The sequence below is a fragment of the Lipotes vexillifer genome, unplaced genomic scaffold (assembly GCF_000442215.2).
Source record: "Lipotes vexillifer unplaced genomic scaffold, Lipotes_vexillifer_v1.1 scaffold1699, whole genome shotgun sequence".
Taxonomy (NCBI): Eukaryota; Metazoa; Chordata; class Mammalia; order Artiodactyla; family Lipotidae; genus Lipotes; species Lipotes vexillifer.
In genome coordinates this window covers 541286-556462 of record NW_006796961.1, presented here as the reverse complement: position 1 = coordinate 556462, position 15177 = coordinate 541286, and the positions used below count along the sequence as shown (strand labels likewise).

Sequence of the window (15177 nt, the reverse complement as noted above, 5' to 3'; positions counted from 1 at the left end):
AAAGATCCAAGTCCAGGACCCACTCCCCAGGGAGATCCAGACCCAAAATCTGCTCCCCATAGCCAAGCCCACAGGACTGGGAACTGCTCAAATATGGCCACCCCTGTGGGCTGGGGGCCCTGCGGGGAGTTGTGCTTCATCAGGAGTCGCCCCAAGGGAGGGGGTCATTGGGTGCACTCAAGGAGGGCTGAGGGGGCAGGCTTGCTGGGAAGGCTGGGACGAAGAGCAGAGAGAAGGAGCTTCGGAGAAAGTCCCACCTTTAAACCACCAGCCACAACCGCCCATTCCTCTTGCCCTGGGGCTTTCTCCCCGCTAGGGCTCTCTCCCCGGCCAGAGGCCCCAGTCTCCGTGGAGCAGGGAACTGTAGTGCAGAGGAACCTGTCCATCTGTCCTGTCCCCACTGCTCCATCCCGGTGCGACTGGCAGCACTCTGGCTGCAAAGAGAGGAGCAGCTGACGGGTTCCATCCAGCAGGGCCTTTGACCCAGGGAAACCAGGGCCCTCACTTCCCTCCAGGGAGTAGGACGAGTAGGGGGTGGGAGGGGGAAGTCAAGAGTGGGCTGCACCCTTCCAATTTCTCCTTCCTCACTCCCCTGGGGACCTCCTGGTTCCTCACTGCACTTGCCCCAAATTGAGCTGGTGCACACGGCTGGTGGGAAACCCTGTCTGTGAACCCTGCACCTCGGGCCCCCAGAGAAGGGCCCCCGAGGGGCCTGCAGGGCCCATGGCAAAGGGGCACCTGGAGAGAGTGGCCCAGCAGCCAGTCTCCATCAGCATCCCTCTGCCACCAGAGCCCTACCCAGGGTTCAGTCCCCGGCCTGGGACACCAGCCCCTGGTCCGTGAGGTCCCTCAGAGGCTGGTAACCAGTTGCATCTGCCCATCCCCATCGGGCCCTGGCCCCTCGAGGCCTGGGGCCGCCAGGTAGCCCTCGTGGCTGGGCCGCCGCACCTGGTAGTAGCCCTGCAGGGGGTTCCGGGCCACCAGGGCCGGCGGGCGCGAGGTGTAGTAGATTTCGGGGGGGCCAGGGGGTGCAGGTGGGGGTGGGGGCAGAGCCTCACTGGGCCCCTCGGGGCTGCTGTCCGGGTAGGAGGGCGAGTCCCGCAGGTTGGCCCCGCTGGCGTAGAGGGAGTCCCGGCCCGGAGGGGAGGAGAGGGGCCGGCTGGTGGCCCCGTCCTCCGCTGTGCAGCTCTCCGACTCGTCCAGATCGCTCTGGTACAGCACCGACTGGGCCCGGGGCAGCAGCAGTGGCTCCTCCAGGGCCTTGTAGAGAAGTTCGATCTCTGCCCGGTCAGCACCCCCGGGCCCGCCTGCCTCTTCCTCGCCGCTGCCCCCTGGCACTGGCGGCACGGGGGGCTCAGGCGGTGGAGGGCCCCTGGCTCCGCTGCCGCCACCCCGAAGGTTGTTGTGCACCAGCTCCGAGATGATCATCTTCTCGAAGGCGGCAGCATCGGCCAGGTTCCGGCCTCGAGGTGGCTCGGGGGCGCCATCCCCTGGAGGGAAGTCCCCGCTTCGCAAGGAGTAACTGTTGTTGAAGTTGCCATTGAGGGGCAGCGTGTCCATGCCGCAGGCTTCTCGGCCTCCCAAGGGGTGCTCTGCAGGCGGAGAGCCGGGCAGTGAGAGGGGCGCAGGCCATGTGGACGGGGGTGCCTGCTTTCACCTGGCTTTCCCTGGGTTCACCCCTGCCCCTGGGGACTGGGGTCTTGTATTCCCTCTCTTCCTCACTGGCAGTGAGGACACCAGCTCAGCAGAAGACTAGTGGAGGTACGTGTGGGGACCAGTTCCCCCAGGGTCCCCTCCCAGCTGGGGACTTAGAGTCTCAGCAGTATGAGGAGATCCGGGTGACCAGGTCCCTTTCCAACACTCTGACCCCCCGCATCTCCTTCATTCCCCACCGAACGCAACACCCTCCAGCCAGCTGCCAAGCCAGAGACTGTCTGTATGCGTGTGTGTGTGTGTGTGTGTGGGGGGGCACTCGAGTGCTTCTCTCTAAGTTAGGCCATTTGAGGAGGCCACTGTCACGTTCCCCTCCCGGTCTTGGAAATGTTACCAGGAAACAGTCACACTTACTGGGTTCCCGGTAGCTCCCTGCAGGCGCCGGCCAGGAGGGAAAAGAGAGAAGGAAAGAGCGGGCTCAGGAGGCCAAGTCTCGGCTCCAGTTCAGGAGGCACAAGGATGCCACCTGACCTGGGCTGTCACCCTCTCCTGGCACCAGAGTGCTCTCACCTGGGGAGTTGAAGACGGCGGGTGAGGAAGGATTGAAGCCCACCGACTCGGCAATGAGAGTGTTGTAGGGGCTGGTGCCCCCACGGGGCTGCAGCACAGGGTTGGTCAGCAGATGGTTCCCCATGGTACCTGCCCAGGAGGTCAGAGGTCACAAGGCGGCCAGGAGACCCGGGCTCGGGAACCTTGGGGGACTGAAGCCGGGGGTGAGGGATCCAGTCTCACCTCGGTTCAGGGTGGGTGTGCTGTTGATGTCGCCCGCCATGAAAGAGGATTCCGTCTGTTTCCTCACGGTGTCATTCCACATCCTCCGGATTCGGCTCTGGGGGGACAGCTCAGACGTGAGGGGGCCCTTGGGCCACCCACCCTCCACGATCTTTCTGAGACCACTTGCCTGATGAGCACCACCAGGGACCTGGGCAGAGAACTGCCCTGCCTCTTGGGCTCTCGGTTCCAACACTCAGCCCCAGGGAGCCCTGCCTGGCGCCCCAGCCCCCGGCCTGGATACCTGGGTCCCCGTGTAGTAGCGGGTGTTGCTCCGTATAGCTGAGGTCTTGAGTGAGCCGTGAGCGCCCCCCGGCGGGGAGCGAATGCAGCAGTAGGAGTGACGCAGGCACTTGCTGTACTCCTTATGCACCTGGGGGGGCGAGGAGGACAGGCAGTAGGTGCCCCCGCCTTGGGGGTCCAGCGACCAAGCTGCTGGTGGGCATCAGAAGCCCCACTGTCTCCTGTCTCCCAACAGCCAGCCAAGAAGGCTCTCTTCTCACTCAGGCCCATCCTCCTTTCTCCACCTCCACCAATGATTTCTCATCCATTCATTCACTCAACAGATCTCTAATGAGCATCCTCCATACGCCAGGCGTGGTTTAGGCCCCGAGGACAGACACAAAATCAGACCCAAAGCCCTACTTCTCAGAGCTGGTATTTTCTAGCAGACAGAGATTGAACACGGGTGAAACACCAGTACGTTATGTAGGGCGTCTGATGGTGTGAGGTGCTGCCGAGAACTACAGCCGGGAGTTAGGCAGTGCTGTCAGTGGGGGTCGGGGGCACGATTTCAAAAAGATCAGGGGAGGCCTCACTAAGGAGACGTTTCAGCAAAGACCTAAAAGAAATAAGGCAGCGGGCCCTGTGGATATGTGGGGAGGGGCAGGGGACAAGCCCTGGGGAGGGTCCATGTCTAGGTGTCTGAGGGAGCAGAAGACAGAGCATGGCTGGAGGGAAGGGAAGAGAAGGGGAAGCCCAGGTTGGACCGTATGGGCCTGGGGGCCTCTGCAAGGATGTCACTGTGTGTCCGATGAGGACCATGGGACAGTTTTGAGCAGAACAGTCAACCTTGCACCCAAGACTTGTGATCACTGCCTCCTTCATCCCCTCCTTAGCCTTACCCACCTCACTGTCCCCTAAGACCAACAGCAGTCTGACCGGGCCTCCCCACTGCCTTCAGGATATGAATCTACAAACGCCTTGGCTCAGTTTCCCTGGCTTTAGTCTTGAGTCTACTGCCCATACCCCCTTCTCCACAGTCTTCTGCTTCTGTTATCCCCCCTTAATTTATTTTTTTTTAAGGTTCAGACTGTAGCACACTTTATTTTAAAAAGAAACTTCCTATCACCACAAAATTCACATTTTATCCCACAACTATTAAAGTCGGAAATGTTCTGTCTGGGTGGCACCCAGAGTCATCTCCCTGCACATGCTTGACTTGTGCCCTACACCCTGGGGAGGGTCCATCAACCATGTCCCTGCCCTGTGCTCTCCCAGCTCCCCAAATCTGCCTTGCTTTCTCGTTCCTCTAGGCCCCTGTATCTTGCTCTTTTCCAGAACCCTCTGCACCCCTGCCTGAATCCTCCCTGTGAGCCTGTGCTTCCCTCCAGGCAGACACAGGTCCCGCTACAGAAGGCAGGCCACCTGGTCCCTTCCCTGGACCTCACCTTCTTCTGTAAGGCGCAGTGAAAGACGAAGATGAAGACCCCCTGGAAGGCGTTGAAGGTGGTGAAGAGATAGGCCATGACCACCGACTCCTTATTGATGAAGAGGAGGCCGAAAGCCCAGGTGAGGCCCAGCAGGAAGAGCAGCGCAATGGCCCCCAGGGCCCAGGATCTGGGGAGAGGTGGAGAGGGAACAGGGACATCAAAGTCCCCGCCAGCAGAGATGCCTCCCCCAGAGCCCTGCTGCGTGTCCCTATTTGAGCAGGCCTGGACGCTGCCCTGGAATGAGCAGGCCTGCCCAGTGACACTTACACCCAAGCTGAGCCTGAGGGGCAGGCAGAGGTCAGGGGTCAGGGTTCTGTGAATGGCCAGTCATTCTCCTGCATCCTCCATCCTTTTGGCCATATTTCCAGACCTTTAAACTATCTTTTGCTGCCTATCTGTCTTTAAGTTGCCCTGAAATGGACTTTTTTTTTTTTTTTTTTTTTTTTTTCGAGTGGCTGCTGTAGGCACTAAAAATGGAAAGAGAGGAGGAGGGGGTGGGGCGTTTTTTTTTTTTTTTTTTTTTTTTTGCCGAGTCGCATGGCTGGTGGGATCTTTAGTTCCCCGACCAGGGATTGAACCTGTGCCCTTGGCAGTGAAAGTGCAGAGTCCTAACCACTGGACCGCCAGGGAATTCCCTGGACTCACTTTTTGAACTCAGTCTCACCCTTAGCAATTATGTGCCTAAAACCACAGCCGGATGTGCTAATACCATGTTTTCTAATACTCGTTAAACAGATACGTAACGAATACAGTAAAACACCGTCTTTGTCCTTAAAATCACAGTATGTGACACCAGAGGTGAGAACACCACCTTTTAGGAAACGCTGGGAGAGGCCTGGAAAGTCCCAGGGCATGGGTGGGGCGAGGGGGTGCTCACTTAATGTTGTCGAGGCGACTGGAATCGGGCTTGAGCACGGATGAGCTCCGGATCATCTTGTGCAGAGTCACCATGAGGAACACCAGGTTCACCTGGGGGCGGGACAAGGGGAGGGGCTGGGCCAGGGTCCCTCTGCCTCCTAGCGTGAGCTCCTGGCCAAGTCTCAGCCACGACCCCCCTTCTTCAGGGTCCCCTCTGCTGGTGTACCTGCCCCCAGGTGCCTGCCTACTGGTGTAACTGTTAATGTGGCTTCCGGGGCCGGGTGGGGGGAGTGGGCGCAGGGCCCATGGCCTGACACAGAGCAGGGGCTCAAATCACAGCTCCCGGAAGGATGGACCTCAGTGCTGGAGCTCTACAGGCCCACTCTGCTCTTGTTTTCTTAGTTCTGATGCTTTTCAAGGGCTTGGGGAGAATGGGGGCCTTGGGATCAGAGCTAGGCTGGATGAAGGACAGAGACTCAGTACTGGGGGTACTGCCTTCCAACTTACCACGATAACAAAGGAGACGGGCCCAATGAAGCTCCAAATGAAATAATTGTCCACTCGGAGCCAGCAGCTGTGAAGGAAGCGGGGCCGGGGTATTGAGAGGTGAGGGGGGCAGGCTCTTCCCTCCCTCTGACTCCAGGAGCCCAGGGACTCTGCTGGCTGCGGCCTCGGGGCTCAGGAGGAGGGAGGCCAGTGCCCTGAGGGTCCTGGCCCAAGGGATGCTGCTGAGCAGGGAGCCAGCAAGGAGGAGGGCCTCGGGGGGTGAAGGGGGCACTCACGCCTTCTCGGTGCCGTAGCTGCGGTAGTCGATGGCGGCTGCGATGCCCACCACCAGGGCTGGGAAGCAGTACCCGCCCAGGTAGTAGTATTTGGTGCGGGAGTACTCGCTCTCAAACACCTCCACCAGCAGCAGGTAGAGGTGCACGCCCTCCAGGCAGAGCCAGGAGAAGGCAGCCAGGAAAAAGAAGTGCAGCAAGCCAGCGAAGATGGGGCAGGCGATCTAGGGAGGGGGGCGCCGCAGGTGAGGGGCCGCCCCGGCCCGCCGGCGCCGCCTCACCCCCCATCCTCTCCGGCCCTGGAGTCCTGCTCACCTCGTACTGAGTCTTGTCTATCCCAACCAGGAAGAGCAGCTCGGCCAGGAAGAGGTTGATGCACAGGTTCTTGTGGATGGTGTTTCGGTCAGTCTGCAGTCCCCGCAGGAAGCAGAAAGTGGAGATACAGATTGCCAGGCAGACCAGGGAGATGACGATGCCCACCCAGGTGATGACTGACAGCAGTAGCTCGTTGATGCGGCCCTGGTACTGGGGGAAGGAGCAGGGGGTGTACTTAGCGCCTCTGGCCTTGCACGTGGCCAGGGCTCAGCTTAGGTGCCAGCTACGGGCAAGGCCGCGGGCCGTGAGCACCACTGGTGCAGCCCACCCGGCCTTCTGCCCCCCTGGCCCACTTGCCGGCCCCCACCCCTCTGCAGGCGGCACGCTCACTTCCTCATGCTCTGGAAGGCTCGTGGAGAGATGACAAAGGTGACACCAACGTGCTTCTCCAGAGTGCCTTGGGAGAAGGTGGGACCGTGACCAAAGAGAACCAGACGTGTGGCCTCATGCCCCGGGCAAGACTCAGGCCCCCCTTGCCCACGAAGCTGGCCTTCCCCGGCACCGCCCATGCAGCACTTTCTAGGATGCCATGCAAAGCCGGGCCAGAAAGTGGGCCCGCCCGGAGGAGCGGAGCGCTGGCCAGCTTACGATCTCGCGGTGAGCCATGAGCACGGCAAAGTTGGTGAGGTGGCTGCAGGCACACGTGGTGTGCGTCTTGTTGGACTCCACCAGGCGGCAGCCCTGGGTTGACCAGTAGCCCAGCATGGAGCGCTCCGAGTAGTTCCAGAAGGAGCAGTTAGCATTGAAGTGGTTCTTGGCCTGTTGTGTGGTGGTGACGGGGGGGGGGGGGGGGGGGGAAATATAGAAGTGGGAAGGGGGAGCCACAGACTATTGTGTATTGGCTCAAGGATGTACTCTACAACATGAGGGGGGGGGGGGTGGGGGGGGGGGGGGGGGGGGGGGGGGGGGGGGGGGGCGGTCAGATCCGGGGAGTCCCACTCCAGCCCGCACACCCAGCCACGGGGACAGCGACAGGCGGGAGACAAGCGCCTGGGGCTTTGGGCTCCAGGCGACAGTCTGAGACCTCTGGGGACAAGGTGGCCCAAGCTGCTGAGGTGGGGGCTGGTGCCCCAGGGAGGGGTTGTAACTTGCTCTTGGGGTGGGTGAACACACAGTAGGGGGGGATACACAGCCAGGGACAACGGAGGATGCTGGGACCCTCAGGGAGGGAGGGGGCACCTCAGCTCACCTCCAGGTGGGCCACAGTGAAGATGACAGGGTCCATGAGGAAAACTCGGCTGGACTCCTTGTTGATGGATGCTGCGATGACCTGGGAGTTCACCACCAGGGAGGCGCCCCCTAGGCCCCCCGCGCCCGCTTCACCTGCCAGCTTCACTGTGGCATTCTCGGTGGACAGGAAGAGGCCCAGGTTGTTGTAGAGGATGAAGACAACTTTGACCACTCCTAGGGAGAACAGGCACAGCAGGCTGCGTTGTCAGCCCCTGGCTGGCGTGCGGCCTCACCACGCGGGCCGCCAGGGCCTCTGAGGCCAGGCAGGCTGCGGCCCAGGCAAGTGGGGCTCTGGGAGCCCTTCTGTGGGACCACTGCTCAGTTACAGGCAGTTTTCAACGGCAGGGCAGTGGGCCAGGAGACACAGGCTGGGTCCCCGGCCCACCTCTCACTTACTGTGTAATGCTGAGCAAATCCCTAACCTCTCTGGGCCTTAATCTCAAATGGCACAATCCTCCTTGAACTATGAGGCTGAACTGCTACTGCACAGGAGTGAGCCCTACAAACTGAAGAGTGTCCTTGGTTCTGTGGGGCTTTGAGCGGCGGGGTCTCCACGAATCCCCTGAAACGGTTAACACTAGCTTGAATGAAGGACACCTCTGTGTGTTGCCATGGGTCCCAACCTCCTTTCAGATTCTTCAAGCCGATAAAAGCTAAGAACTGCCGTCCTCCATGAGAGGAGCAGGGGTGCCAGCACGGGGCTCGGGCACTGACCGTTGCGGCTGTTCTGCTTGATGGTGTTGGCGGACAGCTGGATGGAGTTCTCGCTCGGGTACTCCTGGGGGAACACCAGCTCTTGCACTTGACCCTCTGTGTTCAGGACTGTGACCTCGAGGACTGTGGGGACAGGGGACGGCAGGGCACACAAAGTTGGGGGTCTGTCCACAGTCCAGAGGCTCGCGCTGTGGCAAGAGGCCCAGGGTCGAGGGCCAGGGTATCCCCCGTGGTCTCCAGGCCGAGTGGGCCCCACTGTTCAAGATTTGCGCTCAAACTTGCCCTAGCATGATTGTAGCACTCACCCACATTCTGCTTGGCGGCCAGGAAGCGGGCAGGCTCCCTGACATTGTCGGCCAGCAGGAAGGCGCCCTCCTCTAGGACGTCCAGGAGCATGGTGGCCGTGTGCACCTGCTCGGTGGCATTCATGTCCTTCCAGGACTCAAGAGCCTCTGGCCGCAGCAGGTTGTCCACCGTCTCCACCACGGCCTGCAACGGGGCGGGGGCAGCTCCGTGATTCCCCCTGCATCCTCCAGTTCCCCGGGCTGGGCTCTGCGCCCCCTTCTCCGAAACTCCATCCCCAGCGCCACCTGGGGCCTGCCCAGGAGCGACAAGGGCTGCCCCACCCCCTCGGCCAGCAGGAGCCCTTGAGCCTCACCTTGATGTAGTCCTTACAGGTTCTCTCTCGCTTGTGCATCTGGGGAAAGAGATGGAGGTGCTCTCAGGGCTGGTCTCCCAGCCCCACTCCTCTAACCCCGACACACTCATGTCTGGGCCCCAGGGAGCCTGCTCTTCTGCCTCTGCTACTGACCTGGGGCTAGGCCATGGGCAAGAGTCATTCCTAAGGGAGCCCACACCCCCAGGACCATCCAGGGCAGTTCAGGAGGGAGCCCCAGTAGACCTGGGGTCTGTCCTTCCTTCTCCCGTCACCGTGGGTGGCAGCCCAGCTCCGCGGTAACAGGCCGGCTATCTCCTAAGTTCCCAGGGCAGTGCCCCCTGCCCTGCTGGCCCTGCTGCCAGGCCCTACCTTGTTGTAGTTCTTGCCAGCTGACTCGCGCTCGATGGGCCGCAGGGCCTGCAGCTGGGCATCCAGGATATCCAGCAGTTGCTCCATCAGCTTCACAGAGGAGGACACGTCACCCGCATAGATGGAGCCCCGGGTGTGGCGGGCCAGCTCGCTGGCAATGTTGGCTGCGTTCTCCCCGCTCTTGATCTGTGTGAGGCGGGAGGGGGATGCCCCGCTCTGTCAGGGGCCGTTCTGTTTCCCTCTTCACGCGCCCAGCCTGCTCGGCCCCTCTCACCCCTCTCTGCTGCCCCTTCTCCCCGTCTGCCTTCTCCCTCCCCATCTATCTCTGCTCCCTCTGCAGGCCAGGGAGTGGACCCCTGCTTGTCTCCCCAGTTGTTCCATTGCCCCCACTGTGCCCTGTGCCCGGGCACCCGGGGCCTGCTGTATGAGCACGTGCGCCTGACTGGGAGGGGCAGCTTCTGCTGGTACCTTCTGGGCCACCTGGTTGACCCAGGGGGAGGTGCAGTTGCTGAGGTCAGGGCCCCGGGGGTTCCAGAGCCCCAGGGCTGGTAGACACTGGAAGGAGGCAATTCCTGTAGGGACAGACACACAGGAACAGAGAAGGGAGCCAAGGGAAGGAGAGAAGAATGGGCCAAAGCAGGGAGAAAGGAGATGACAGAGAGAGGGGGGACGAGTGGGTGAGGAGAGAGGTGAGGGGAACACGGAAGACCAGACATGAAGCAAGCCGGACAGTCAAGAGAGGTGTCACTCTGAGGTGACATAAGCCACTCCTCCTTCCCCTAAACCCTCCCTCTTGGTTCCTCTTCCGTCTTTGCCTACCACAGTTGGAACCTTCTAGCAAAGCTTGCCTTGGAAGCGCCCCCCCCCCCCACGAAGCCTCTTCTGACCCTCCCCTTGGGATCCCTAGAGCATGCAGTCTGGCTCCACCCTCTCTGGCACTTCAGCGGCTGTGTCCTGTCACCAGCTGCTCCCGGGGCCCCTTTCATTTCAGTCTGAAGCCAGGACTCAAGTTACCTCCCGTGGGCTCCCTGCAGGGTCCACCCAGCGCTTTGCACGTGGCGGATGCTTAGTATTGCAGGAGGGGACGGGGGATGAGGCGTGGGGCACTAACTGAGCTGCTGCTGTGTCCTGGGAGCTCTGCTGGGCACTGGGGACACAGCTGCAGACATCAGGCGTGACCCCTGCATGAAACCCACACTCTGCCAGGGGGAGATGGACGGGTAAGTGCATCTATGTTGAGCTGAGTTAGGGGCATGTCCCCTGTCCCTTCCCTGGCCAGACCCAGCAGTGGCCATTCCCCAAGCCAGCTGCAGCGGAGGTAACCTTGGCTCTGCACTCACCTCGAGTCCCCTTGGGGCAGGGCCTCTCCACCAGCATGCCCTGCTGGGTGGCCGGCCACTGGACCCGTCGCACCTCTCGAGGTTCACAGAAGAGTTCCGGGGACACGTGCAGGTTGGGGGCGGGGGGCCGCCGGGTGCTGGGGGCGGGGGCAGTGGCTGGAGGTAGGTCAGGTCCCAGCTGGTTGATGGCACCCACGGGGTGCGTGGTGAGGGGCGCCCGGCGGAGTGGGGTGGTGGCCGCGGGCGAGGCCGTGCTGGTCAGGGGTGTGGGCCGGGCCGTGGTGGTCGTGCTGAGGGGTGGCAAAGTGGCTGGGCCTGGAAGGGAGGGGCGATATGAGACGGGGTTACCCCCACGCTTCAGGCCTACTGAAAGATATCCTGGTCCCCACTAGGTCTGGGAGAGCTCCCCTGGCCCCCGTCTGCCCACAGAGGTCCCTCGTACCCCTGGGACCATCTGAAGCATTGGAAGGTGGCAAAAATTCACTCATTTGTACTTTGAAGTCTGAGAGAGCAACCACGGAAGACAGGCCAGGAAGGAGGTGTCTGGAGGCTGCTGTACACAGCCACCTCCCATCCTCATTCTACTCTTACTCTGGTCTCTCTGACCTGGCCACGTCCCTTCCCTCCGGGGGCCTCAGCTCCTCCTTTTGGATTAGATGGGACTCCCCGGAGCTGTGGGGCTCCTCAGAGCTGGTTTAGGGCAGCTGAGGGGGCAGAATGAGACTGTGGAGGGGCCCCCAACCCTGGCCAACATGGGCGGCTCAGCTTTGCTGTTTTACTGATACTGGGCTTCCACCCAAGATTTTGCTTGAAGAGGTTCCAGGGCTCAAAATGCACAGGCCTCTAGGAGACACAGAGCAGCTCGGTTAGGAGCCCAGAGTCCTTGGCCCAAATCCTCAAATGACCAAGCTAATCCCATACTCACCCAGTGCTTGGGTTTCCTCATCTGTAAAACGGGGCAATAATAAGCCCTGTCTCCTAGGCTGAGAGGGTCAGAGCAGTTAATTGGGTGCTTGGAACAGCCTCTGTCACATTGCCACGTCACACTGCCATTGCCTCCAGGGCTCCCCCGAACCCACCTCCAGGTCCCCTAAGATGTCACAGAGTGCACCCCCCCCCCCGACCCTGGGACCTAGGGGGCGTTTGGGAGCGAACTTGAGCTGTCCTCACCAGCACTGGGGTCGGGTGGCCCGAACTCCAGGCTATAGCGCACCACGAAATAGTTGTTCCAGACATACAGCTGGTTGTCACGAGGGTTATAGTCAACGGAAGAGACGAACTGGTAGGGGTTGGGGAAGGCCAGGCTGACGGGCTCCTCGCGGTTGGCGTTGGTGTTGAAGGCGTAGTCCACGCGGTTGCCGGCCGCCTCGCTGTCGTCATCCACGTACACGGAACGCAGCACGTAGAGGACGCCGCACACCATGAAGGCGTTGGACGCCGAGCGCTTGTCGTAGCCGGTCTCCCACGTGCCCTCGAAGCGCAGCGTGTAGGGGTTGAGCTGGCTCACCACCAGCCGCCCGTTGTTGCCCTCGGTGGCGTAGATGACCCACAGCCCGTTCTCGTCCACGGCCAGGTCGATGTCGGTCTTGCCCCCCCAGCGGTAGGGCGAGGTATCGTGGTAATTGGCCGTGTTGATGACCGTCTCCCCGCTCTTGATGCGCGTGCGCAGGTCGTACTTGACGATGTTGCGCGTGCGCTCCTTGTTGTAGAAGACAGCGCCGTCATAGACCACGAAGCCAGTGCCATCCACACGGTTGGGCAGGCGGTAGGTAGTGGTGTGGCGCGCCGCCACGTAGTCCTCCCACGAGGCGTACTCGGTCAGCGTGTCCGTGCGGTAGGGGATCCAGGGCATGACGTAGATGCGGTCACCCGCCTGCAGTGGGTCCTTGCACCATGCGCCAGACTGGTGCTCCGACTCGTGTGTCGAGGTGGGGTCCAGCACCTTCTGCAGAGTCCCTGGGCACACGAAGACTGGGCCAGGTGGGTGGGCGGGGAGGACACGGAGAGAGGAGCAGGGGCAAGGGAGGGGGAGAGAGAGAGGCAAGTTGGTCACGCGGCCAGGCGGGTGCCAGGCTGTCCCCTCCTGCTGCTGCAGTCACGGTTGCTTGGTAGGGCTGGTGATGGGAAGGGGGTTTCCGGGCTGGGACCCCTGCCCCGCCCAGCTGCCCCTCTCCCTGGAGATGTCAACCCTGGAGGCCATTAAGAGCAGGGTTAGTGGTGGGAGGTGGTGCCCTCTTTCCTTCCCTGGCTGCTAGAGACCCCACAGGCTGGGGATAAGGGGTTTGGCAAGAGGTATCCCAGAGACGATCTCGTGTGCCTTAAGCAGGAGTGGAAACATTTCCTCACTGCAGCCACTGGTGGCTTTGAGGTTCCAGGGACTCAGGGCCCTGCCCCTTCGCCATCATCTGCGCCCCTATGGAAGAGCTAGGGGTCAAGGGTCCCATCCTTCACCAACCACACCAGGACACAGATTTTTTTTTTTTTTTAAACTCCATTTTCTTCCTCCTGCAAAAACTGCAAGGTAGAGTGATGTTTCCGTACCCACTGTGGGTGGGTGTCAGGAGCGCACTTCTATTCCAGGGTGGGAGAGGCACCCGAGGTTCCTGATGCAGCCCGTGGCAGCCCCCACCCCCAGTACCCATGAAATCAGTAGCTGAGGAAGGGTATTCGGAAAAGTCCAGCCCCTCCTGAGGGTGCCCAGCCCTGCCCCCAGCCGGCAGGGTCTCTCATGGGGTTTATTCAGCAGTAGACACTGACACTGGTGCACAGGGGTGAGGGGGAGAACTTGGGGAGGGAGAGGACTCCCGGGAGAGTTGGGTGGGTGGGGGGGGGGGGGGAGAGCTGTGTGGAGGGAAGAGAGACAAGGTGGTGGTGGTGGGGCTCGGCGAGGTCCTGGCTCCAAGGGAGGCACACTGGAGAGCACCTGGGAAGAAAGGGTTAGTGCTGGCGAGGCGAGAGGGGGGTGAGCAGAGAATTCACTCCAAGGCCCAGGCCCGACTGAGGGTCCCTGGGGGGGGGGCAGTCCCAGGTCCAGCTCAGAAGGGGCAAGGGAGGGAACCAGGTGCTAGGATAAAGACCCAGCCCGCCCCCAGCAGGCCCCCCTCCCACCTCCCCTGCCCTGACCCCGATTTACCTGCAACCATCCCCGGCTCGGGAGGAGGGACCAAGGCAGCGCTGATGTCAGAAAGGTGGGGGGCCCCGCCCCACCCCCCCATTCCCTGAAAAGGAGGAAAACCTCAACTGCATCTCGTTGGCCACCAATAGCCTGCCCACCCTTGCCCAGTCACGTCCCAGCGCCGCCTACTCCTAGCCTCCCCTTACTGACCCGGTGGGGGGTCTGGACTTTCACAACGTGGCCAGGCTCCCCTCCTCCTCCTGTAGAGGTGATGTCCCTCCATCCAGGACGGCTGGGGGCCTCCCTCTCACCTCCCTGCTAGCAGAACCCACGGACAGGCCAGGGTGAGAGTTTGTAGTGAATTCTCTGCTCCTGCTTGGTCTGTCACCAAAGCAGCTGGCCCCGAGGGGACAGGGAGGGCTGGGACTTGGTGCCGGCTTGGGGGGCGGGGTCTTGGCCCCAGTGGTTAGAGGGGCTTGGACACTTCTCAATCCTCCACTTCCAGCCTCATTCTTCAGGAGGCTCAGGTGGGTGGGTGCGGATATCCAGCCCTCCCTTCACAGCAGCAGGGGGACATTTTGACCCAAGGGTCTCCAGGCACAAAGCAGCCAGGAGCATGCCCTGTTTTAGGAGGGGGAGGGGAGCTTGGGGCTCCACCATCTCCCTGTCCCCAATGCCCTGAGGGGTTGGCCTGCACCTTCTGTCCAGCACACTGGCCTCTGCCTTTTTCCCCTGTGCCTGGGTCTCCCCTCTCCCCAAGCTAGGTCCCCCGCCAGCTTTGTGACGACTGAGCAGATGTGCTTGTGTGTGTGTGTGGGGGGGGCAGTGGGAGGTCTCAGAGCCTAGCCTGTTTGGCAGGGCATGGCAGAGGAAAACGTGGTTAGAGGTTACCCTGGGGAAGGGGGAGAGGATGAGGATGGGACTGCCTGGGGCCTTTGCCAGCAAGGATCCCTCCCCAGCACCAAGCTCCCAATACCTCCTCTGCCCTCCAGCCTCCTCCCACCCGCCCTTTGAAGAGAAAAGATCCCAGGCTGCCGTATCCAAACCACCACCGGGCCTGCAAGAAGAGTGTCTGGTGCTGGGTGGGAGAGAGACTCCAGGAGAAAGAGAGGGAGAGAGTGGAGGGGTGCAGTGAGGGGCAGGGCGGTGGGCTGGCTGCCCAGGCCTCTGTGAGATGGGGGAAGGGACAAGGGGGAGGGGAGCAGCTCGGAGGGACCCCGCCCCACCTCCCTCAAAGGGGATGCTCCACCGACCACCGTAATTTCAAGGCAGAAGTGATCCTGAAAGGTCATCCCTTCCATCCGTGGCCCCCTGCTGCCTGCCTCAGAGCTGCAAATTTCCCAAAACTTTCAGGGGAGGAAATGACCATCCCCAAGAGCCCAGGCCTGCGGCTGCAGCCCTGCCCAACTCCACTAACGGACAGCTCTGCCCCCCGCCCCCATGGAGTTGTACCCAGCCCCCGCTGGAGGTTTCACCCGCAAGAAATTATGGTGCTCGTGGAAGTCCCCAGGCCCAGCCTATACCTCCCCCGTCCCCCTCTCCC

The 15177-nt window shown here is 61.6% G+C and overlaps 1 protein-coding gene and 1 pseudogene across 3 annotated transcripts in view; both read right to left on the bottom strand.

The window, feature by feature from the left end:
• LOC103090363 (uncharacterized) overlaps nt 1–140 on the bottom strand; it is a 1539-nt pseudogene extending 1399 nt beyond the window's left edge.
• Nucleotides 141–540: 400 nt separating this feature from the next.
• ADGRL1 (adhesion G protein-coupled receptor L1) overlaps nt 541–15177 on the bottom strand; it is a 45038-nt gene continuing 30401 nt past the window's right edge. For 2 of the 3 annotated variants that reach the window (XM_007469050.1, XM_007469051.1), the window contains 19 exons: nt 11690–12490; nt 10520–10834; nt 9648–9751; nt 9180–9365; nt 8811–8849; nt 8458–8641; nt 8153–8275; nt 7398–7612; nt 6797–6967; nt 6149–6358; nt 5837–6057; nt 5562–5628; nt 5074–5165; nt 4155–4323; nt 2729–2857; nt 2446–2542; nt 2224–2352; nt 2068–2085; nt 541–1592 (listed from right to left, as the gene is read on the bottom strand). In XM_007469050.1, coding sequence (XP_007469112.1) covers nt 850–1592; nt 2068–2085; nt 2224–2352; nt 2446–2542; nt 2729–2857; nt 4155–4323; nt 5074–5165; nt 5562–5628; nt 5837–6057; nt 6149–6358; nt 6797–6967; nt 7398–7612; nt 8153–8275; nt 8458–8641; nt 8811–8849; nt 9180–9365; nt 9648–9751; nt 10520–10834; nt 11690–12490 — 4013 coding nt within the window. In that variant the 3' untranslated portion in view covers nt 541–849. The remainder of the gene's footprint in view (nt 1593–2067; nt 2086–2223; nt 2353–2445; nt 2543–2728; nt 2858–4154; nt 4324–5073; nt 5166–5561; nt 5629–5836; nt 6058–6148; nt 6359–6796; nt 6968–7397; nt 7613–8152; nt 8276–8457; nt 8642–8810; nt 8850–9179; nt 9366–9647; nt 9752–10519; nt 10835–11689; nt 12491–15177) is intronic. The other variant, XM_007469052.1, reaches the window with a different exon arrangement.